At 32.7% G+C, this 24708-nt stretch overlaps 5 protein-coding genes across 7 annotated transcripts; 3 read left to right on the top strand and 2 right to left on the bottom strand.

The window, feature by feature from the left end:
- The first annotated feature begins 1265 nt into the window (after window positions 1-1265).
- LOC102582647 (squalene synthase-like) lies at window positions 1266-4860 on the top strand. Of its 2 annotated transcripts, XM_006351154.1 has the most exons (13): window positions 1266-1476; window positions 1801-1843; window positions 1958-2047; window positions 2155-2230; window positions 2370-2439; window positions 2864-3007; window positions 3099-3203; window positions 3297-3443; window positions 3590-3665; window positions 3767-3855; window positions 4327-4418; window positions 4542-4590; window positions 4800-4860. In XM_006351154.1, exons 1-13 carry the CDS (start codon window positions 1273-1275, stop codon window positions 4851-4853), a joined length of 1239 nt encoding a protein of 412 aa, XP_006351216.1. In that variant the 5' UTR covers window positions 1266-1272; the 3' UTR covers window positions 4854-4860. The 2 variants fall into 2 exon arrangements, with proteins under 2 accessions (XP_006351216.1, XP_015165884.1); XM_015310398.1 differs by lacking the exon at window positions 4542-4590.
- A 2986-nt stretch (window positions 4861-7846) lies between these two features.
- On the top strand, window positions 7847-11137 carry LOC102582309 (transcription factor bHLH130-like). The gene is made up of 6 exons (XM_006351153.2): window positions 7847-8658; window positions 9661-10007; window positions 10098-10268; window positions 10448-10513; window positions 10598-10666; window positions 10749-11137. The coding sequence occupies exons 1-6, from the start codon at window positions 8226-8228 to the stop codon at window positions 10803-10805; spliced, it is 1143 nt and encodes a 380-aa protein (XP_006351215.2). The 5' UTR covers window positions 7847-8225; the 3' UTR covers window positions 10806-11137.
- Window positions 11138-13945: 2808 nt separating this feature from the next.
- LOC102580869 (squalene synthase-like) lies at window positions 13946-18593 on the bottom strand. The gene is made up of 12 exons (XM_015310385.1): window positions 18388-18593; window positions 18075-18117; window positions 17732-17821; window positions 17077-17152; window positions 16770-16839; window positions 16123-16266; window positions 15930-16034; window positions 15721-15837; window positions 15564-15639; window positions 15337-15425; window positions 14684-14795; window positions 13946-13956 (listed from the first exon to the last, which is right to left on the bottom strand). The coding sequence occupies exons 1-12, from the start codon at window positions 18580-18582 to the stop codon at window positions 13946-13948; spliced, it is 1128 nt and encodes a 375-aa protein (XP_015165871.1). The 5' UTR covers window positions 18583-18593.
- Window positions 18594-20506: 1913 nt separating this feature from the next.
- LOC102580519 (ras-related protein RABA4d-like) lies at window positions 20507-22101 on the top strand. Its single transcript, XM_006351319.1, has 2 exons — window positions 20507-20739; window positions 21654-22101. Exons 1-2 carry the CDS (start codon window positions 20507-20509, stop codon window positions 22099-22101), a joined length of 681 nt encoding a protein of 226 aa, XP_006351381.1.
- A 971-nt stretch (window positions 22102-23072) lies between these two features.
- LOC107061330 (probable disease resistance protein At1g61310) lies at window positions 23073-24257 on the bottom strand. 2 transcript variants are annotated; one of them, XR_001473915.1, is made up of 2 exons: window positions 23662-23706; window positions 23073-23499 (listed from the first exon to the last, which is right to left on the bottom strand). XR_001473915.1 is itself a non-coding variant. In XM_015310402.1 (2 exons), the coding sequence occupies exons 1-2, from the start codon at window positions 24016-24018 to the stop codon at window positions 23428-23430; spliced, it is 342 nt and encodes a 113-aa protein (XP_015165888.1). In that variant the 5' UTR covers window positions 24019-24257; the 3' UTR covers window positions 23073-23427. The 2 variants fall into 2 exon arrangements, 1 of the variants encoding a protein (XP_015165888.1); XM_015310402.1 differs by lacking the exon at window positions 23662-23706 and adding an exon at window positions 23749-24257.
- Window positions 24258-24708: the final 451 nt, after the last annotated feature.

Below are 24708 nucleotides of genomic sequence, written 5' to 3'. Positions count from 1 at the left end.
CTCCTCAGACCCCACTGTAGGATTTCACTGGGCATGTTGTTGTTGTTTGAGCAAAGTGAGAACATGTTCTTTTGCCTTTTACTCCAAAATGAATTGTTCCAAATATTTCGTGTGTTCTAAATATTTACAAGTCTAGGGTAATTTGACGACTTTCGACACAATGATGACATATCTCATGAGATTAGCTATTCCACCTGCCATATGAGATTATTAATCTCACTATAATTATTTTGAGATTACCGATTCATTCCTAAATTATTATTCCTATCCATGTACAAACATCCCTTTATGTATTACTAACTTATGTTGAGTGTTTTTACTAAGAAACTAACTTGGAATTGTTTTATAAATGACAAACCAATCCAAAAACAGGACAAGTCGAAAGAGCTTAATTGGAATGGACAGGTGGATTGGGTTATTTCCATTTTTTCCTTTATTTTGTCTTTCAAGATAAATAATTTTTTCACAAAATAAAAATTTATATTTTCACATTTGTGATCTCAAAAAACTTATATGCCACCACAAACAGAGACTAAAGCAAGTGTATGTTTCAAAGTATGGTTTAAACCTATTATGTATTATAATTTTAGTTAATTATATATATATATATATTAGATTCAAATCAACTCAATATTACAATGCTACATTTTTTAGATCAAGTATGTTTAGAAAGAAAAGAATATTATGCTTTTCATAGTTGGAATTTCGAGAGACAATCAAGCTATTTTTTATCTGAATTTCTCTATATGCCTTTTAAATATTTCAAATAGTTCATTATTGTGATTTATAGTATTTTTTACATAATTTGCAAATATATAATTTTTTATTTTTTAAAAACTCAAAACTTCTATATTAAAATCTACCATCAAAGTTTAAAAATTTAAATCTCAACGATAATATATATATGTAAATTCAACTACCAAAGCACGAAAATAATGAGTTGAAACAACCCAACCTAACACCACAAAATTTCGTATTATTTCCTGTGGTTCCCTTTGTGTGATGCATTTTGATTCAACACTAAATTTAAGTAATAATAGATAAAATTCGTAATCTAAAATATTCAATTAAATTATTTAGGTAATTATAAATTATTTTACTAAACTTAAATATTTCTAAGTCAAATTACTTCTTCATTATATATAATATAAATCCACGCATAAAGTTTATATTTTTCTCATCCTTTATAGTATATATACACTATGAATTGACACTCCTTAATTAAACAAATTTATATAAATTGACACTCCTTAATTAAACAAATTTATAAAAATGGAGTTGATGCAGGAGATTTTGATGCATCCAGATGAATTATACCCATTGGTAAAGCTCATGTTAACGGCAAAACGCGTCGAGAAGAAGACGTCAGTGTGGCTGTTGCAGCCACACTGGGCCTTCTGCTACGCTACTCTCCGAAAGGTGTCTCGTAGCTTTGCTCTTGTAATTCAACAACTTCCTAGTGACCTTCGTAATGTAGTAAGTATATACTGATAGTGTAAAAAATATTTACTACATAATTTCTTTAGTAGTATTGATCCCTAAGCATTAAATATTATATTTCAACATTAATTATCAAGTTACTTAAATGATAAGTGAAATTAATTAGTAATCTACGAAAATAAGGCATGTTAACACGTTCCATCTCAATTTATATATGTAGTTGTGTTTGACTAAATATGAAGTTTAAGAAAGAAAATTACTGTTGAAACCGAATACTAACTATTTTCTTCTATTCAAATTGTAAGAGCAAGAAATCTCATTTCCTCGTTTTGTCCTTAAAATTCATCTCCAATTCTGCAGGTTTGTGTTTATTATTTGGTTCTTAGAGCACTTGACACTGTTGGTATGTATGTTCAAATTAAATCACATAAGTTTAATTTCACTAATTACTCGAATGTTGCTCACTAATTATTTTTGATTTTCCCTTCTAATTACTTAATTAATTAATTATGAACAGAGGATGATACCAGCTTAGCCATTGAGGTTAGAGTACCTATTTTGAGAAATTTTTATTGCAACTTCTATGATCCTCAATGGCATTTTTCATGTAAGTTTTGTTCTTCACTTCGCGATCGACTTGTTATTCTTGTAACAAGTAAAAATAGTTTGATAATGTATATAACTTAATCTCGTTCACCTTTTTTTAATTATTAGGTGGTACAAAGGCATTCAAGGTTCTTATGGACCAATTCCATCATGTTTCCACTGCTTTCCTAGAGCTTGATACAAAGTGAGTTTTTAGAAAAAAATGTTGATTTTTTGGTATTAACATATTGTTTGCATATCGAAAATTGATAGCAAAAAACAGAATGATACTTTAATTCATACATTTTGAGTATTTGTAAACGAACATTGAGCGTATTTTGCAGTTATCAAGAGGTGATTAAGGATATTACCAAGAGAATGGGTGAAGGAATGGCGAAATTTCTATGCAAGGAGGTAATTCGCGGAATATTGACAAAATTGTGTGTTAGGATCAAACGCTTACCATCATATGCCAAAAGCTAATAGCTAGGTTATAAAGTCGCAACTTTATTTCTTAACTTTGTCCACCAAACAAACGCTATGTTCAATCATGACTCTGACCTGGGCCACCCCAGCACCCTCGTGGGCTTTGCCATAGGCAGGATGTTGGCGTTACCCAACATTGTGGAAACCATATGTCTAAACTTCATTGCATGATTATTAGAATAGACGAATTCAATTGAACTCATTGCTATCTTCTTGAACTATGAATTAAATGTTTGGCATAATAAGATCAAACTCATTCTGAACTTGCTGACTCTGAATAATCGTGAATTCATTTTCACTAGCAAATTAGTACTCGTAAATTTCACTTAATGTCATTTGGTATATCGTGCAGGTAGAAACAATCGATGATTATAATGAATATAGTTTCTATGCATCTGGACTTTGTGGATTAGGATTATCAAAGTTTTTTTATGTTTCTGGAAGAGAAGATTTAGCACCAGAATCCATTTCGATTTCCATGGGTTTATTTCTTCAGGTATTGGCCTCTAACATGTTTATCGCGGAGCCTTAAAAAAAGCTCTGTATGCTAGCTACTGATTACAAGCATATTTGTCTATACATTTCAGAAAATAAGCATCATTAGAGATTATCTAGAGGACATAAATGAAGTACCTAAATGTCGTATGTTTTGGCCTCGTCAAATTTGGAGTAAATATGTTAACAAACTCGAGGTTTGTTTTCATCATAACATGTTGCTATTTCTTGTTTGAAGTTCATACGTTGATTCGTTGTTCTGTAATTTCCATCTTCTTTATGTGTCTCAGGACTTTAAGTACGAGGAAAACTCGGTCAAGGCAGTACAATGTCTGAATGAAATGGTCACTAATGCTTTATTATATGTAGAAGATTGTCTGACTAGCATGTCTAGTTTACGCGATCCTGCTATCTTTCAGTTCTGTGCAATTCCACAGGTATAAATTTCACTTGAACAGTTCAAAACGTTGTTTTTCTACCGCGTATTGGTTTCTATATGAGAACAAATGTGACATGATCACTCAATTTGCAGTTATACTATACTTGGAGAACTCATTTCCTTGTGATTTTCTTGTACTACCAGATCATAAATATGGGGAATTTGTCGATGTACTACAACAACGTTGAGATTTTCAAAGGCGTTGTTGAAATGAGACGAGGTAAAGATACACGACTTGTCAATATGCATGTCTGTTTGATGCTTTTTTGTGGATGAAAACAATTTCTTGCTGAGTCTTGTTCTTTGGTTTCTTCTTTTTAGGCCTCTGTGCTAAGATTATTGATCAGACGAGGACGATGGCTGATGTCTACAGAGCTTTTTATGACTTCTGTTGTATAATGGAATCTAAGGTATAACATGTACTATTCTCAGAACAACTTTTAACTCTGCAGTAACTAGTGGAGACATCTCGTGTGTTTTACTTCTTTATATTTATGGCTCTTCCTAAGTGAAAGTTCTGACTCCGCCACTGTTTGAAGTTGTGACTTATAACTCATTCTAAAGGTTATTGGCTAAGTTAGAATTGCTCAAGTTCCTGTTTTTCGTTCACATCTGCATCGTTAGAGTTTTTCATATAGTTGTCCCTCGTGAGTTGAGGTTAAATGAAGTACTGAAGATTCATATAGCCGACCCCAATTTGTTTGAGACTGTAGCCTAGTTGTTTGTGGTAAAATTCTAAATTAGTCCATTTGATATATGAAGCCCTTTGATGTTCAAATATTAGGTGAAATTCTACTATGGTGAATTCTTCTTTATGTTCAAATTTTGTTTCTTTAATTTCATCGTGCTCGATTAAACAACTTATCAATCAATTGTTTAAGGTTGATCGCGATGATCCAAATGCAACGAGTACATTGAAGAGGCTTGAAGCAATTTTGAAAACTTGCAGAGACTCCGGAACCTTAAATCAAAGGTTGGTTATGTTTCCTTGTACCCTCCTCAGACCACACTAGTGGAATTACATTGGGTATGTTGTTGGTTGTTCGTTTATGGAAATTTTTGACATTATCATTTTGATGACTTTATTTACCACCAGGAAATCTTACACATTCAGCCATCAGCCTAATTATAATATTCCAGTTTTGGTGAGTTTTTTTTCTCATATTTAGTTCATGATTTACATATACTTTACATATGTGGAACGTCTATCAGAACAGTCTATCTATCTTCATAAGGTAGAGGTAAGACTCTGTACACACCACTCTCGGGATACACTGAGTATATTGTTGTTGTTTACATATACTTTAGTTTTTCTGGATTCAATCTTTTCTTATACACTCAATTTCTTTTGCAGATTATCTTCTTTTTCATCATGATGGCTATTCTTTTATCAACAAAAATACCTTAAGAGACCATAGGTGAGCATTCTATATGTGTTCTTACTTGAATAAAATGAAAAGAAAATTAAAATTGTAAATTTAAAAACTACACCTCTTTCCTAAACAAGTTGGGATCGGCTCACTTCTTCCTATATGCTCATAATTTTATATCAATATCTGTATTATACATGAGGATTCATCATAAATTGACAAGTTTACGCTAGCTACTAGCCTACCACAACCTCCTTTTTTGTCAGGGATTGAAATTGACAATGTGAGCAAGCTCATACAGACGGAGTTAAATTTTGAAAAAGAAATTAAAACAATATATTGTGTAAACAAAGTGTCTATTTTTCTATGTTTAAGAACAATATTCTTAGTTTCATTGATTTAATGGTAATTTTAGCTCAAGACAAGTAAGAATCATGGGTTTAATATTGCTAATTATTTTTTTTTTTTTCATTCTGCTTTTTTAGCAGGTTTGATGTAGAAGAAAAAGAGAAGTCTAGTCAAACAAGTCAAATAAATGTTGTAACATTTTAAAAATGATTTATGTACCCATAATATCCTTTCTACATTATAAAAATATTACATACATGGATCCCATTTTCACTTGCCTTCCCAAAATGAAAGAAAGGTAGGATTATTCTAAATTTCAAGAAAGTTTGGGATCGATTATTTAAAATTATAACGATTTATGTCGCTTTATTTAAGCTCATTTTAGTCCGTTCAAGATGAGTTGATGCATGGGCATTATTGGAAGTTGGTTCCATCTCATGCCATAACTTTGTATTTTATATTAAAAATATTAAATTCAGATGAATACGACATCATACCACAATGATAATCGATGCACTTTTGAATCTTGTCTTTATAAGAAAATAATTGTCTTTGAGTTTCAGCGTTCATAACTGAAACTTCTTGAAAGTATCCTGGAATTCACTCGTAGAAATTAAAACTCTAAACAATTAAGTACTATTTTTAAAATTACGGGACTGAAAAGTGGCTATTTGGTGAATATTAGGAAGAAAGTTTAACAAACTTTTTGAAGTGGCCCATTGGGCCTCATAGAAGGTTATGCAGATACATGATTGTTCATTCTATATTTGGGCCAAGTGAAAAATGGGCTTTCCAAATTATTGATTTGAAGGTTAATATAGGCAATTGATTGAACACTACTTGAAATTTATATAGGCAATTGATTGAACACTACTTGAAAATTCGTTCTTCTGTATTTTCTTAAACTATGTGTCAAATCAGATTAGACCATTCTTTTTAAAATGGAGGGAGTACCTCATTTAGTGATTCAACGTTCTCGCTGAGATTTGTCCCATCATTGTACTAAAAGAGTGTTAGACTTTAATTTCATATTTATCACGACTCAAATTCATAACACGTACTGCTCGCGTTGAGTCAACTAACCTTACAGATTTGTCCTTTAGACTATGTCATCATCGAGTTCAAAAACATGTGTATCATGTGAACTCTTGTGCTATGCGGCTATGCCTCATATAAACTCTTCATTTTCCTATTTCGTTCAATGTAAGATTCGCCTAAGGTAATATATACACCTCTCCTTTACAAGTTTCACCAACTTTAAAATCTATCGATATAACCTGTCCTTCGTAGTAGACATCACATCTGCATATAATTAAAAAATAAATTTTCAAACTAAGTTTTTAGCTAGTTTATCTAATTACCTATATTTGAACAAGGATTAATTTGACTTTCCCACCTACCCACGATCATATTTATTACTTTACTCATTTTAGACTCATATATAAGATTTTTATTTTTATTTTTGCTTCCAATTTAATCATCAATTAACGTGTAGTTTTATAGACCATACATGAAAGGAAATATTAGAAGTAATTGTCAAATTTTGATGTACTACAATTAGTGTTTTTTAATGGAACTCATGAGAATCTTTGAACTAATTATCTTAATTTATGATTAATTAATGATTGATTTGATCTAATATATTAGTATTAATCTTTACTAATCACATGTCATTGTCTGTACAGCACTAAAAACAAAGTGGCTTCTCTATACTAAATAGGGATAAAAAAACAATATAAATTGTCTTTTCTGCCAAAATTCACCACACGACTTCCTTTAGTGGTAAGTGGTGGCCTAATACGTAATATCGATGCATAAAATATTTTATATTAACGTAAAATTAAAAAAAAACATCTTAAGATGGTGTGATATAAGTGATCTATTGTGTTGCAGACATTATTAGTTGAATTTACATTCAAATCCGTAACATATAAATTATATAGATTTGAAATTTACGATTCTATCTTTGTAAAAGCTACGTAAATCTTTTTAGCATATATATTCCAAAATAATTTACTATTTTCACAGTTTTAATCCAAAAAAGTAAAATAAAGCTGCAGCAATATTTTGTCACAATATAAAATTTTATAAAATCGAAATAATTTTTGCTTTTATGTTGATGTCATGAAACGTCAAGTAACACATATACATGCATCCAAAACCTTCAAAAGAGTTTTAAATTCACTAGATAAATAAAACAACTATATAAAATTGAGTAATGGGAATCAGCTGGTTCAAATTTTGAGGTCATTCTGTTCCCTTTTATTCTTTTTTATTTTATTTTCCCTCCTATTTTTAACTCGATGTTCAATAATTATATCGATCGTTTTCTAATAAAAGTGATTCCATACCAAAGAGTGACAAAAATCCGCTAGTTGAAATTTTGAGGAGGTTACCTATATAAAGATAACTGAACTGGTGCATCATGTGATATCTCATAAGGAAAGTCAAACATTCAATTCTCAAACAATGTTTCTCAATCGAGTTTATCACACTAATGACTAAACTTGTTTAATGCGATTTATATGTCACGTGAGATTTGCAAGTTATTCCATATAAATAAGTTTGACTAGTAAAATCCCATTTCAAAATAAAACGTTTTCTAGTTTAACTCGAGATCTCTTGTTAAAAACTTAAAACATACTTGCCACTTCCTATTCTTGGTCATTCTATCTCAACATCCCACTTATTTGCCTCCCAAGAAAAAAAAAAAGTCCCAAAATTCTCCTATCACCTTTTTCCTATAATTTGCTACTCTTGTTTGATGAAAAAAACAGTCCAAAAGAAGCTAAAAAGATCTAAAACTAAAAGCCTATTCTATGCAAAGATCAAAAAATTCTTAAAGAACTATTCTTTATTGCTTGTTCTTGAAGATTTGTAGTACCTCCATACTGCTTAACAAACAAGCTGTGTTTTTATAGACAAAGACTGTAACTTTTTTACAAGAAAAGTTTATTGAAAGAATGTATGGTGATTCCCAACTCTTAGTTTTCTTCTGATTCTTGTTTTTATACAACAAGAAAAAAAACCCCCAAATTTAAGAAGGGGTCTTTTTTTTTTTAATGGATTCATCAGAGTTTGAGAAAAACCAGAACAATTCTGGGTTATTAAGGTTTCGTTCAGCCCCAAGTTCATTTCTTGAAAATTTCATTGATGGAGTTGGGAATAAAGGAGATATGGGTACTGAGAATAAAGGGTTGTCATCAAAATTCAATCTTGATGGTTTAAATAACCAGTTGGTTTCTCAGAATTCTCTTGATAGTAAAGTTTTTGCAAATTTGAGTAGTAATTCACAGTTGCCACCTCAATATCCAAGGCAAAATTCTACTGCTCATATGGTGGGGTCAATGGAAGGGGGTGGTGGGTACAGGGTGATGGGGTCATTATTGGGAAGTAGTAATAATCATCATCAGGGGCAAAACAAATTGGCATCAAATCTTATGAGGCAAAACAGTTCTCCAGCTGGTTTATTCTCTCAACTCAATTCTCTAAATGGTACTGTTTGATATTCTTGTTGTTCTTATTTAGGAAATACTATAGTTTGTGGCAATTTTTTTGTGTTTTGTTTTTCAATAGTAGGTAGGATTGCATTGTCTTGATGGCTTGTAGTTCGATGGTAGTATTATTTGGTTGTAGTACTATTCTGCTACTGTCTGTTTCGTTTACTACGCTATTGTTTCTCGTACTACCATTACATCTCTTTTAGTTTTTTTTTTTTGTCTTGAGCTGAGCCTGAGGGACTATTGGAAACAGGCTCTAGGGGTAAGATTTTTGTGTACAATCTACCTTCGCTAGACCCTACTCCGTGGGAATACACCGGGTATGTTGTTGGTGTTGTAATAGTAGGTAAAGGGGTGTATTTATTAATAGTTCAATTCCTTTTATATGTGTTTTTAATTCATTTTTTTACACAGAAATGGTGTGGAATTAGAGTTTCTAGTAGTTGTTAAATGATTTAGTTGATGCATATATGTCAGAAGACTATATTCATGTTGGTGTTCTGGCTTTGCCCTGATTTAGGTCCTGTTTCATATATCTGTTCCAAATTGGAGTAGATGATGGTAATCTTGTTTGTTTATATTTTGGCGGAATGGTTTGGGAGACCCTTATACTTGTTTCGGATTGTCAGCCCGGTCCCTGTACTCAATGTGGTTTCATCAAGACCCCTATAATTGCTAAAACACATTAGTTTAAACTATTATGAAATGAGGTCCTTTTATTAGTTTCCTTAGAAACTCAAACTTTTAAGATTCAAGATTAGGTAAGTGTTCAAAGTAGTTAGTACAAGATTTAAGAATAAAACACGAATCACAAATTCGTATGTCCTCATTCCATTGGTATGTTTCGAGGCATTTGTAATTGTGATCCCGTTTGCTAGAACCAAAGGGTCTTTAGGTAGAAATGTCTATTGATGATAGTCATTTTTATTGGTTTTTTCCGCTTCTCACCACCTTCGTTCTCTAGTCCTGATTGTGTTGGTTGAATGGCAATTTACAGGCTATGCCACGTTGAAAGGCGGTGCTGGAGGTTATAGAATGGCAAATGGTGCTAATGGAAATTCAACTCCATCTTCAAGCAGGTTGAAAGGTCATTTTGGCTTCTCATCAGTGACACCTCCTTCATTAGGAATGTTGTCTCGAATCTCAGAGGTCGATAATGAGAGCAGCATAGCAACTTCCCTCGATGATGATGAGAAGCGTGGAAATGGCAACTCAGAACCTCAACTTTACAATATGGGATTTCCTTTTAATTCTTGGAGTGATCCTTCACAGTTTCAGCAGACACTCACAGGCCACAAAAGGGAGTTGGATAGTGAGGGGAATAAGCTATTTGCTAATGCTCAGGTACGATGAGAATGAATGTACGGTATAGTTTGGTGTCAATTTTTGATAGGTTATCTGGATTTTGAATTGAAAATCTTCGTGTATAACCAGATTGAAGAACTTGGAAATCGGCCTCCAATTTTGTCACACCACCTAAGTTTACCAAAGACACCAGCTGATATAGCAGCTATGGAGAAGTTATTGCATTTTCAAGATACTATTCCTTGTAAGATCCGTGCCAAACGTGGCTGTGCTACTCATCCTAGGAGCATTGCAGAAAGGGTATGACATACACAACATATTTATACATATGTGTAGTCAATCTTCTAATTCTTGTGTTCATTGTTGTCATGACAATCTCTGAAATTTCCCGACAAGGCAGTGTAAGTTTAAAGTTCAATTATGAATCAAGAAGTAATTTAGTAAAATTCGCGAGATAAACTTATATGGTGGTAATTCAGGTGAGAAGAACACGTATCAGTGAACGAATGAGAAAGCTACAAGAGCTTGTTCCCAACATGGACAAGGTAGATTTCTTTCAATTTCCGCACTCTTTTTCCCCCCCTTTTCTTTTAGTGAAGTCTTACTAAGTGTATAATTCATGTTGACAGCAAACAAACACCGCGGACATGCTAGACTTGGCTGTCGAGTACATTAAAGGCCTCCAAAAGCAATACAAGGTATAATTTTGAAGCATAAATCGATAATCTGCTTTACTCATTTGTCTTTGAAACTTCTCACATATTTATGTTATGGTTATAGGTACTCACTGACTGTCGCGCTAACTGCAAATGCTCAGCAATGCAGAAACCAGATTGAAACCAAAGAGTACAATGGAGAAGAGTATACTTGAATGAAGTTCATTTTCATAAGTGTAGAGGCTAGAAACTTTAAGAAAAAGTTATGAGGAATAACTACAAAGAAGAAGAAAAAAACAGATCTTTGGCTGTTCTTTTGGTAGATTCTTTAGACTAACAATGTTTCAAAGTTCAAAACAAAACATAATTAGTTAGAAAAGTGTACATTAGTTGAATAAGATTATGCATTCACTTTTCTCTCAAGTTATATATATATATATACTTGTAGCGTAAAGAATTTTTACACTATCAATGTAATTTAGCCGATTATATCAGGTAATTTTGTAAGGAGTTCATCTGAATCTTCTTTGTTGGAAAATTATACTGTATATAAAAGGTCAAAATTATTAGTAGGTGTGGGATCTTCTTTGCTTTTTCATGTGCTTACCATTTTTATATTTTGAGTTTCGTTAGTGAAAATTTTACCTCGAGTCGCACATAACATAAAGTTAGTGTGAGTTAGCATAAAGTCAATGCTTCTTTTTGTCCACTTGATCTCATATATGAGCTGTTAGATCCCTTCTTTCCATTTATAGACCAACCAATAATGGTGATGGCTGAGTTTGTTATTGGTGAAAGTCAAACATATCTAAATATTAAAGCCTATATGACTCAAACCTTTAACTACCTATATGACCTTTTGTGTCTCTTTCTTCTCTTAGGGTAATCTTATCTGATTCTTTTTCTATTTTTAGAATATTTTATTTGATAATCATGATATTTTGATCCGTTTACACGCATATCGATTAATTTCACAAAATACTTGTTATCTCTTAACAAGTATATTAGGTAACTGTATCCATGACGCCATCAAAACTTGGACAAAAAGGAAGAAATCACTAATGTATTTTTACATTCCCTGAGATTTAGCTAACGTTTGATCATAGATTTTGGATCAAATTTTGATAATCTATCTTTAAATATCTGTTTGGCCATGAAATCTGATCTTCAAATATTTTCAAAAATTATTGCCAAACAAATAGTAAAAACCTGAAACTTCATATGACTCAATCCACTTTATTGATTACTAGTCCGCTGTCTCAGATACATTGATCCTGTTCAATTATTTGAATGATCACACAATTTTAAGAGGCATATCTGCTTACTGCTATGCCTTTTTTGTTGTCCAATTAGAAAAAAAGGGGCTGTGATATTATTCATTGCATTGAATTGGTTTAGTTGGTTTTGCCTTGGGAATGCTCATACCATATCAGTATTTGGGGTGGAAATGTGACAACAAAAGTGCAAAGTATACATCACACCTTTGGGCCCATGACAGCCCCACACCACTGACTTACACGTACATTGCTCGGATTTTTCAAAAATAATGTCATATCTATATCAAATCCTTAAAAATATACTTCCTCCGTCCCATTTTATGTGGCACCATTTCCTTTTTGGTCAGTTCCAAAAAGAATGTCACATTTCCTTATATGATAAGTATTTAAAGGTACTATTCTTTTTATACCCTTCTTGGTCCCGCTTAATCTTAAAATAATACTCCAATACATTTATGAGGAGAGAGAAAAGTGAGTCTACTTTTTAAAGGATAATTTGATAAACATTTCAAAGTCTTCATTTATTTTTTAAACTTTGTGCCCGGTCAAATATTGCCATATAAAATAAGATGGAGGGAGTACTATTTTTGAAAAGTCTAAATAACATAGATTCTAACCAAGGATAAACAATCAAACGCACGACACCAATAGATTCCGAATCTCATGGCAATTCCACAATTTATATAAATGTACAAAATGATTTTTTTATATCCTATTTGTACTATATAATTTTCGACATAGAAATTTGTGTTAATTGACATTTCTAATTGGACATGAGCGATAATGTTACTAAGGGGGGTAGGGAAGGACAAGGATGACATTTTATGGTCCCCCCAAACAACACACAAAACTACATACTTTTTATTTCCTTTTCTTTCTTGTGAAGATCACAAGATTGTATTTAAGAATTTATCGAGAAAAAATCTAAAATAATCAAGAAAATATTAAATGGTCGTGAGATGGAAACAACTTTCAATAACATTCATGCATCCACTCATCTTAGACATGATGAAATGAGCTTAAATAAAATGATATAAATAATGAGAAATTTAAAATAATCGATTCCAGCTTGTTTGGAATTGGAATTGGGATTGTGCATGCATACTCTATAATATTTTTATTAGGTTCAGAGCAGTGGCGGATCCAGGATTTTGAGGTGGTGGGTGCCACATTTTATGAATAATAGCGTGATTTCGAAATTTACATAGGAGAACTCTAATAGCCCGTTTGGCCCCAAAAGTGGTATTTGATCATAATTTTTAGAAGAAAACGAGTGTTTTTGGCAAGTAGCAAAAACTGTTTTTCAAAATCTAAAAGAAATAGATTTTCCTTGAAAAAGTGTTTTTTTAATAATAGACTTTTTTATCTGGTTGATAAAAATTACAATTGGATATGGTTGATAAAAATTAATAACCGTTATCAATAGAAATTGAGAAATATTTTTTAAAAAAGATTGGCCAAATACTAATTGCGATTCATAAGTGTTTTTAAAATTAATTGATCAAACAGAAACTGATACTTATCAAAAATATGTATTTTTAAAACACTGTTGGAAAAGAAAAAGGAAAGAAAGAAATCTCAAAATAATTTCATTTTAAAAGCTTGTTCAAACAAAGTATAAATTTTTTATCATTAAAATTAGCATACTTAGCATGTTGGTTTGTTTTAATATTAAAGGATGTCATGGGTTCGAATCCCGTCAACCTTAATATTCTTTTGTCAAATAACAAAAAGGTGTGTTAATTATATTAGTAAGAAAAAAATGTATTTGTCAAGATTCGAACCGCTGACCTTAGGGGCCTTAACTTAACGGCATGCCATTGGGCTACATGATCATTTGTTAATGGGGGGTGGCATGTACTATATTTATACCAATTCTGATACATACATACCTATATATATAGAGTTCCGACCGAAATCACTGGGTGCCATGGCACCCCCACGTTACTACGTAGATCCTCCCCTGGTTCAGAGGATATTATGGATACAAAAATCATTTTTAAAATATTACAACTTTGGTTTAACTTTGGCTTTTTTTTTTTTTCTACATCAAACCTGCAAAAACAGAATGAAGAAAAATAAATAGGGTACTATTTCCACAATATGATAAGTTAGCTGTAAATATAGAAAAGTAGACACTCAGAATCTATGTTGCTCGGACTCTGCAGTAACTCTTTCTTCAAAAATAGTGCATTTTTGGAGATTTCGACATGGGAGCAACAATATTTTTAGAGAGTTCGAGCAACATAACTCAAATGCTGAATCTAGCAGTTTAGAAAACAAAAATGTTGTCTAATTATGATTGACTTATGGCAAAATGTGAGGCCAATAATTTTTGTTCTGTTAATAATCTGATTAATTTTACTAAAGTAAGAATACATATAGTCATTTTGACTGCTCACCTATGGGCTCTTAAGGTATTTTTGTTGATAAAAGAATAGCCAACATGATGAAAAAGAAAATAATCTGCAAAAGAAATTGAGTATATAAGAAAAGATTGAATCCAGAAAAACTAAAGTATATACGTAAACAACAATGACAACAACATACTCAGTGTATCCCGAGGGTGGTGTATACACAGTCTTACCCCTACCTTGTGGGACTGTTTCCGATTGACACTCCACACATGTAAAGTATATGTAAATCACGAACTAATTATGAGCAAAAAAAACTCACCAAAACTGGAATATTATAATTAGGCTGATGGCTGAATGTGTAAGATTTCCTGGTGGTAAATAAAGTTATTAACTGATAGTGTAAAAAATTTCCATAAAAGAATTACAAGGAAACATAACAAACCTTTGATTGATCAAGGTTCCAGAGTTTCTGCAATTTTTTGAAATTTCTTCTAGCCTCTTCAAAGTACTCGTTGCATTTGGATCATCACGATCAACCTGAAAAGCATCGATTGATAAGTTGTTTTATATCGAGCACGATGAGATTTAAGAATCAAAATTTGACAATAAAATCAGAACCATAGTAGAATGTCAGCTAATATTTGAACATCAAAGGACTAATTTAGAATTTACAGCCTAGCGAATCATGGGGCAACTTAGAGGGATGACTTTAACAACAACTATGCCTCAGTCCCGAATAAGATGGTGTTGGCTATATGAATTTTCACTGCTTCATTTAAGCTCAACTCTTGACTGATAACTGGATAAATTAAAAACACTAAAGATTCAGATGTGAACGAAAAAAAGGAAAATCGAGCAGTTCTCAACTTTAGCCAATAACCTCTAGAATGAGTAGGTCACAAGACTCACAACTGTAGATAATGGCGGAGTCAGGATTTTCAGTAAGATGTTAATACACGAAGAAGAAAATGAGATTCAACATACTATAGTATACGTAATCAGAGGTGAATCCAGGACACGGATGTCTCCGCTACTTAATGCAGAGTTAAGGTTGTTATGAGAATAGTACATGTTATACCTTAGATTCCATTATACAACAAAAGTCAAAGAAAGCTCCGTAGACATCAGCCATTGTCCTCGTTTGATCAATAATCTTAGCACAAAGGCCTAGAAAGAAGAAACCAAAGAACAAGACATAGCAAGAATTTGTTGTTATCCACAAAAAATGATCGGACACCTTAACGTTATATTACCTTGTCTAGTTGAAATAATAGACATGCATATTGATAAGTTGTGTATCTATACCTCGCCTCATTTCAACAACACCTTTGAAAATTTCAACGTTGTTGTAGTACATCATCAAATTCCCCATGTTTATGACCTGGAAGTATAAGAAAGTCATAAAACCATTAGGACATATGGTAAAAAACAACGTTTTGAATTGTTCAAGGGAAATTTATACCAGCGGAATTGCACAGAACTGAAAGATAGAAGGATCTCGTAAATTAGACATGTAAACCAGACAATCTTCATTCAGACACTGTACTGCCTTGACCGAGTTTTCCTCGTACTTAAAGTCCTGATGCACATAAAGAAGATGGAAATTACAGAGCAACGAACCAATGTATGAACTTCAAACAAGAAATAGCACATGTTATGATGAAAACAAACCTCGAGTTTGTTAACATATTTACTCCAAATTTGACGAGGCCAAAACATACGACATTTAGGTACTTCATTTATATCCTCTAGATAATCTCTAATGATGCTTATTTTCTGAAATATATAGCCAAATATGCTTGTATCAGTAGCCAGCATACAGAGCTTTTTAAGGCTCCGCGATAAATATGTTAGGGGCCAATACCTGAAGAAATAAACCCATGGAAATCGAGAGGGATTCTGGTGCTAAATCTTCTCTTCCAGAAGCATAAATTTTTTTTGACAATCCTAATCCACAAAGTCCAGCCGCATAGTGACAATATTCATTATAATCATTGATTGTTTCTACCTGCACGAGACCAGACCACTTGTATGTGAAATGTACGATGATTAAGGGACCAGTGATCGTAAAAGCACACATATAACATGCTTTGGTATGATGACTAGCCATCGAAATTACCAATCAAAAGCTAGCGTAACAAGACTAGATTCAAGATAACCAAAGATCAAGCAACTCATTGGTTGATTCTGTTAACTTTTGTTCTTTTTTCAACATATACATAGAAGATTAATTACTCAAAAATGACAAAAACACATAATTCATAACAGGCTAATAGTTCTTATAGCATCGAAATTTTAACTCAAAATATGTGGACGGTATTAATAGCAGAAATACTAGTAATTACCTAATCGACTGAGTTTCTTTGAGGATTTGAATCACGGAGAGGAAGAAGGGAAAGGGGACTAGCAATACAAAGACACGAAGAACAGAACCGGTGCATTCTAATAAACATGTGCAATGAAGTTCATCATGAGAAATTAGACATAATTTGTTAACATTCCGCGAATCACCTCCTTGCATAGAAATTTCGCCATTCCTTCACCCATCCTCTTGGTAATATCCTTAATCACCTCCTGATAACTGCAAAATATGCAGAGCATTTCATTTACAAATACTCATATATTTGCAATTAAGTTTCATTTCAAACTATAATATAAGTTTCCAAGTATATTACTACTATAAATGGACTGAGAAGATCCAGTTAACTTGTCCAACTCGTCCAAATCACCCAAATATTTTACAATCAATTTTCGATATGCAACAAGATGTTAATACCTGAAAGTTAACAACTTTTTTTTGTGTGTGGTAAGAACTTACTCTGTATCAAGCTCTAGGAGAGAAGTGGAAACATGATGGAATTGGTCCATAAGAACTTTGAAGGCAATTGTATCACCTAATAATAAAAATTATAGTATAAGGGAACTAGATCAGAATTAAAATGAAAAAGAATTTTTTACACCATCAGATAACTTTTACGTGTTATAGCAGATAGCCTGTCTTATTTTTAAGATTGCAAATCCGATATTTTAAGGAGGCTTATCTCCTTAGGTGACCTAATAGTGTAAAAAATTAGGGGATCCCGAAACCACCAACCAACCCAACCTAATTCCTGATAAACTCGCCGTCTTCCTGGCAAAATGCCTATGGTTAAAAACCATTGACATGTCAAGATCCAAATTCAATTGGTTCCTTGTCCTGGTTAGACACCACTCTGTTCGCGTTAAAACAAAAAAAAGTGTTGGAATTTTCTTATCATTTTTAACTAGTCCTAATAGGCTTGATGCTAAGCGAGAATCTTTTGATAGAAGGTTGACTAGAGATTTGTTGTGTAATACACTAGCGATGTATATAACTTAAACTCAAACCAAATATGCTTGATTGTCAAAGTTGAATAAATTAACAAGTTGATCGAAGTTAAGAACAAAACCAAGATTAATTTGACTTGTTTGAAAAGAAATTAAAGAAAACTTACATGAAAAATGCCATTCAGGATCATGTAAATGGCTATAAAAGTCTTTTAAGATGGGTACTCTAACTTCAGTTGTTAAGCTGGTATCATCCTCTGTCCATTTGAAGAAAAAAATAGAAGGATAAATTAGCAAACGCAACATTTCAATGCACGGAAATCTTAGTAGCTCAGGTGAATGACTATCTGAATTTTCACCTTATTGGTGAAGGTTCGATAACTCACCTTGTAATCCCCTCCCCTTCTCCGACCCCCATTTTAAAAAAAAAAGCATTCCAATGCAAATTACAGAAATCAAAAGCTAATTAATCGAAGTGCCAAATAAAATTCCATAGTTTAGCAAACATACCAACAGTATCAAGTGCTCTAAGAACCAAATAGTAAACACAAACCTGCAAAGTTTGATGTAATTTCATAAGTCACAAGTACTTTGCATTACAATTTATTTGTTTGGTTTCGAATTGACACAGAGTTTAAAAAATAATAAGAATTTTGAATCTTATGGTGTCAAACTAAAGACATGTTAATCTTGCAGTCTTAGAGATGTCACGTAGAAAGTAAAAATTGAAGAGTTAGGCAAAAAAAGAAAGAGGAGTTCTATTTGAAACGAATGAAAAAATGAAAGTAAAACAAACAAATTGAAACACAGAAGATTAACTTACCACATCACGAAGGTCGCTAGGAAGTTGTTGAATGACAAGAGCAAAGCTACGAGACACCTTACGGAGAATAGCGTAGCAGAAGGCCCAGTGTGGCTGCAACAGCCACACTGAAGTCTTCTTCTCGACGCGTTTAGCCGATAACATGAGCTTCATCAATGGATATAATTCATCTGGATGCTTCATAATCTCCCCCATTAATTCTTTCTATAAAATTTATTTACTACTTAGAAAATGGACGTTACTGTTTGAGAAGAACAAGAGTGTCAATTGATAGTATATATATATAAAGGATGAGGAAAATATTTCACAACAACAACCTATTCCGTGTAATTTTATAGGTGAAGTTCGGAGAGGAAGGGGTGTGAGCAACCATACTCCTGTATTATGAAGGTAGATAGATTGTTTTTGATAAACTCTCGGCTCAAGTAAAACATATAAAAGAATCAAGTATGTTAACCAAACATAGTCGAAGTAACCAAGCCGAAAAGAATAGAAGCCGCGATAATATAATATGATAACCAAAGCAAATTAACAAAATCTAAGATAATCGAGAAGTAAATAAAATGACCCCATATTGCTATTCACCACTCATGTGTTATATTATTATTACATTATTATCATATTATTGAGCTGCATTTTAATATTTAGGGTCATCAATATAGCTGCCGGCATATTAAAAAAAAATGCAATCAATGTATATTAGTTAATTCATATGTGAGATTGTGTCCAGATTTGCAAGATACACCTAATGGGGTGGGTTCATTACACGTACAACTAAATTTCTCATAACAAACAAGTTTTTTCGCAGGATATAGGTTTTTATTTTCGTATCATATATAATATTTCGTAAATTATATCTGAATATGAGGTTAGTTTCTAAAGAACTTGTGTCTCACTTGACATAAGTTCGATTGTTAAATGACAAAAATTAAAAAACAAACTAATTTGAATGATGAAAATTAAAGATCGACCAGTCCATTTGTAGGGCAAAACGTGCCATTTTATTATGTATATGATCTAATAATTCATTAGGCTTGTGATAACACTCGACAACGATTGATCAACTTCAATAATATTGTTGACATCTCTTAACCAACATTAATTATGATTAGCATTAATTAATTAGATAATATCATTTGGGTATTTTAATTCAACAATATTTTTTGGGATCTACTGTGCTAGAGAAATGCTTTCACTTAGGTAAAAATCGTTAGTTTCTTTATTTTAATGGGAAAAAGGCTCAAATATGCCATCGAACTTTGAGAAAAGGCTCATGTTAAAAGTTTGGTTCATCTATGCCATTTATGTTTGAGAAAAGGATCATCCATGACATTGTTTGTTAACTAAAATGACATAGATGAGCCAAACTTTGAACGAGTAGCATAGATGAGCCTTTTCTCAAAATTCGATGACATATTTGAGCTTTTTCCCTTTTAAAAAATGATATAATTAATGACGTGGTCGAATCATAATTGACCACAAGTAAAAAATGATTTTACAAAATAAAAACAATTTTTAGTTAAAAAATAATGACATGGATGAGCCTTTTCTCAAATGAAATGGCATAGATGAGCCAAACTTTTAACAGATGACATAGATGAACCTTTTTTCAAAATTCGATGGCATATTTGAGTCTTTTTCCTATTTTAGATGGGGCGGACATTTTCAGTACATATTGAAAAAAAAAAGGATTTTACTAAATTTATATACTTTTCAACATTTACTAAATATGTTAACAGTGTCCATGCCAATTTATTTGTATCATAAAATCCAAAACAAAAAAGAAAAAAATACAAGAAAACTCTTTTCTTCTATTTTTTTCCTTTTCCAGAAAACAGTTGAAGGGACCCACACTAACCGCTGGTTTTTTTTTTCTTCCAAATTTTTATCTTTCCTATGAATGTGTGAAACAAATTCTAAATTCCACAAATAATTTCAAATTTATGAGAAATTGATCTTGGTCATTTTCATAATTACTGGGATCTTGATTTATTTGTATCTTTTTTGATACAAATTTGGATCAACACAGCTCTAATTCTCAATCATATGCTAAAATCCGGAGATTTGGAAGATACATTCATACAAATTTTGGGTTGAAGGGGAAATTTTTCGGATTATAATGTCTTCGAATTTGTATGCAGATCATTATAATCAAAAGATTGATTATGTTTTTAAGATTGTTTTAATTGGAGATTCCGCAGTAGGTAAATCTCAATTATTGGCTAGATTTGCAAGAAATGAATTTAGTTTAGATTCAAAGGCTACAATTGGGGTTGAGTTTCAAACAAAAACTTTACTTGTTGATAACAAAACCGTTAAGGCACAAATTTGGGACACTGCGGGACAAGAAAGGTCAGTTTAATTTTTCAATTTTTTTATGTTTGGTTTTCTTTCTCGAATTTTGTCTTTCATTTCATTTTTTCGTGCAATCCATGCAAATTTAGCGAAAAATTTGTGTAGGTGATATTAATTAGTTTGGAATTATGTGTTAGGCATGTTAGTACGTTTACTTTAGGTCCTATGTTTTTCAGGAAGTCGTTTGGTTATAAAAATATAGAGAATTTTTAGTACTTTTTATTTTTGTGTAATATTGGTTTGAGATGAGCCTAAATGGAACGACATGGTCTGAAGATTTAGATTGACGACCCTAACTTGCTTGGGATTGAGGTGTTCTGAGAGATAGTATGTTTACTTTTTCTTGGAATCGTCTAGTTTTGTCAAAGGTATAAAAAAAATATATAGAGAAATCCTAGTGCTTTTTAAATTTTATTTGTGTAGTATTGGTCCGAGATGAACCTAAATGGAACGACATGGTTATTAGTTAGACTTCATATTGCTGATCCCAACTTGTTTGAGATATTTGAGACATTCTTGTTTTTGTGATAAATCTTCTTAAAAAGTGGTTCAAATCGCGATTTAGACTTCCATATGTGTGTTTCTTCTTGAGTTTTTGTTTCTATCATTGTACAAGGTAGATACCTGTCTTACAATTCATCTCTATTGAGTTGAGGGTCTGTTGGAAACAACCTCTCTACCCCACAAAGGTAGGGGTAACGTCTGCATACATCTTACCCTCCCTAGATCCCATTTTTTGTCTGTAAACATTTCCCCTTTGTCAAGCTATGTTGCTCGGACTCTTGAGAGAAATGTTGCCAGGATCCTCCAAAATGCTCTACTTCTGAAGGATCGCTTTTGAAGAGTTAGAGCAACATAGCCAATTTGATAATTGTTGTAACTCAATGAATCATCTCTCATTTCTCTCTCAGGTATAGAGCAGTAACAAGTGCATATTATCGAGGTGCAGTTGGTGCAATGCTAGTCTATGACTTAACAAAACGCCAATCATTCGATCATATGGCTAGATGGCTGGAGGAACTAAGAGGTCACGCGGACAAGAACATAGTTATAATGCTCATCGCAAACAAATGTGATCTAGGAAGTCTTCGAGCTGTACCAGTTGAAGATGCTCAAGAATTCGCAGAAAGGGAAAATCTCTTCTTTATGGAAACATCAGCTCTTCAATCCACAAACGTTGAGGGTGCATTCATGACAGTTTTAACAGAAATTTATAAAATCATTAGCAAGAATACGCTTATTGCAGCTCCAGGAGCTGATTATGGGAAGTCACAATCTTTAAAGGGAACCAGGATCGTTGTTCCTGGCCAGGACTCGGATTCTGGTGGGAATAGTGGTGGTTGCTGCATGTCGTCATGATTTTTTATCGAGTTCTGGAGGTCTTTTTATTTATCCGAAATCATAGTATTACTGGGAATGTTTTATGTTTTATGTAGAATAGGAAATTGTTGTTGATGATGAAGTTGATTTAGATAGTTTGTTTAGCTATTTGTGTATACAGTTCATTAAATTGTTCACTGGGCATCAGGGGCGGAGCTACAACCCTGTCTATGGTTTCTGTCATGTATTTGTGTTCAAAATTTCACATAATACGTATAAACAATTTATCCAGAATCTACTATTCTTGCTTTTCTAGAATACAACACTGATAAACTCAAAATCCTAGCTTCGTTAAAGTTACAAACACACTAGTATGGTGAACGGGAATGATAAAAAGAGCTTGTAAGAGACATTATCCGCCAGGGTCTAGGTCTAGGGAGCTCAAGCACATCTAGGGTTGATAAATAAAATTAGATGGGCCGCGATTGTACGCCTGGAAGAAAGCAACATTGAAGGTTACAAGGTAAAAATCTACATAATTATGCCTAACCAACAGAAATGAAAGGCAATAGAGTTTTCATTTCAAGATTAAACACAGTGAACACCTTTTACAAACTTCAATCTTGTTGAACAGTTAATGTAAGTGTAGTCAACTACGATAAGGATTCCAGATCCCTCGAGGTGGAGTAACTACAATGTTTTACTCCCACGATATGTAGTTCCTCCAATCGAACTAGTCTTGCTAAGACCACATACTGGTGAAATAGTACTCGATGCTTATTCAAAACTTGAACATAAATCAGATTGGTTCAATTTTCCTTTCTCCACTGGCACCTCCTCTAACTGAGAATCTCTGATGCTGAGAATTTCCAAATTGACAAGTTTGCCAATAATGGGATATGTCATCCAACCATAAATTAATCAGACATAGCGGCCTCGGATTTGACAACCTCTGAATGGATGCTGGAAAAGGCGGAATGGTTTACTCATTCCAACAAAAAATCATCATGTGATGTGATCAATCTTTCAAAACAATGTAGAATGCAAGATGACATGAGAAAATAAATCTACATATTAGTTGTTAAATATAATGAAAGATGAACTTAGAATCACAGGCGGATCCAAATTTATAGCTTACAGAATTCTGCAGTGACCTCAAGTTTATATGACAATCAACTATTTTTTAGATATTACTAATACATATACTAGATCTATAGCCAATAGCTAGTAGGTTGACATGAACCGATAGGTTACAATAATGTAGATCTGCCTCTCCTTGTTAATTACCTCCATCACGAGCATAGGTATCAGGTGATGTTCAAGGTTTTACTTGCATTATTTCATTGAGTTTTTCTTACCAGCTTCCTAACTTCTGGCATGACTAGGTTCAGCTTCGTCGTCATCACTAGCTTCGTAGTCATCACTAGCTTCTTGTTCCTGCAGGAAACAGAGAATGCAAAAGAAGAGAGAGATGACTAGATTATTAAGTAAAAGAAAGTTGATGCACTTAAATAAGTATCTAAAACGGAAAGAGAGGAGTAGAGCCTGATTAGAATATCATGTAGCAATTACTTATATAGCTAGTGGAATAAGACATACCTTGTTATTGAACTCCTGCTGTATACATTTATTGAGATCATCTACGAATTTCACCTCATCATCATATTTGAGAATTGGTATACTCACAGATATTCCCTGTTGAACAAACGTCTTCATTTCAGGGCAGTCATCAATTTCCACATTTCTTAGATATGGAAATTCAAGGGCATGGTTTGTCAGAAAGAAATGCCCCAACTTAGGCAGACGAATAAGATGCAGCTGTTCTAAGAGTGGAAATAAGGTCATGATTCCTGCTCCTTCTTGTTCCTCTTTTGTGATCACTTCTTCCATTGATTCACAGTCTTGTATCCATAGCATTCGGAGATTCAAAAGACCTGTGGCCACTGATGGAGACATCAAGTTTCTCAATTTTCCACAAAATGATACAAACAATGTTTGAAGTTTGGTGAAGTAGTCAGTTGGAAGTTGGTGAGAGCATAGAGCACTTATGCTTTTAAGGCCATGGATGTATAGGTCTTCCAGGTTGGGACAAAAAACCTGCAAACATTGTTGCAGATAGAGTTGGAGCTATTGGAACAAAACACTAGGTCATAAGTGGACAAGCCAAAACTGCTTACACACATTTATTTATATATTTTTAAAAAGCCAAATATATATAAAATTGTATATGATCTCGTTTCATTTTTTTTTTCCATTTGGGCTGGGTCTAGAGGGGTAAAAAAAAGGGGTGAGATAATTTTTGAAATCCACATGACATTTTGAAATTAAAAGATCACTATTATATATTTTTTAATTAAATAGATATAAATTTATTAACAAAAATGATAATTATGCACCATATATTAGATGATAGAGGTATATATGCATCTAATTGTATTAACAAGAGGTATATTTGCTCAAAATCGCAAAGTTGAGCAGTATATTTGTAACATCCGACAATTTAAAATGAATATGAAGAAGCTTGAAATTGGAAGTAGTCATTTTTTTGGAAAAATTCAGAATCTGGAAAAAATTGGCTAAGTGTGGAAATCAGTGAGTTTTTGGCCATCTTTGAGTAGTCGTAACTCCTAGCTCAGGATGAGTTAG

The sequence above is a fragment of the Solanum tuberosum genome, unplaced genomic scaffold (genome assembly GCF_000226075.1).
Source record: "Solanum tuberosum cultivar DM 1-3 516 R44 unplaced genomic scaffold, SolTub_3.0 scf00129, whole genome shotgun sequence".
Lineage (NCBI taxonomy): Eukaryota > Viridiplantae > Streptophyta > Magnoliopsida > Solanales > Solanaceae > Solanum > Solanum tuberosum.
The sequence above is the reverse complement of the archived record's forward strand: the minus strand, read 5'-3'. Positions and strand labels throughout refer to the sequence as shown.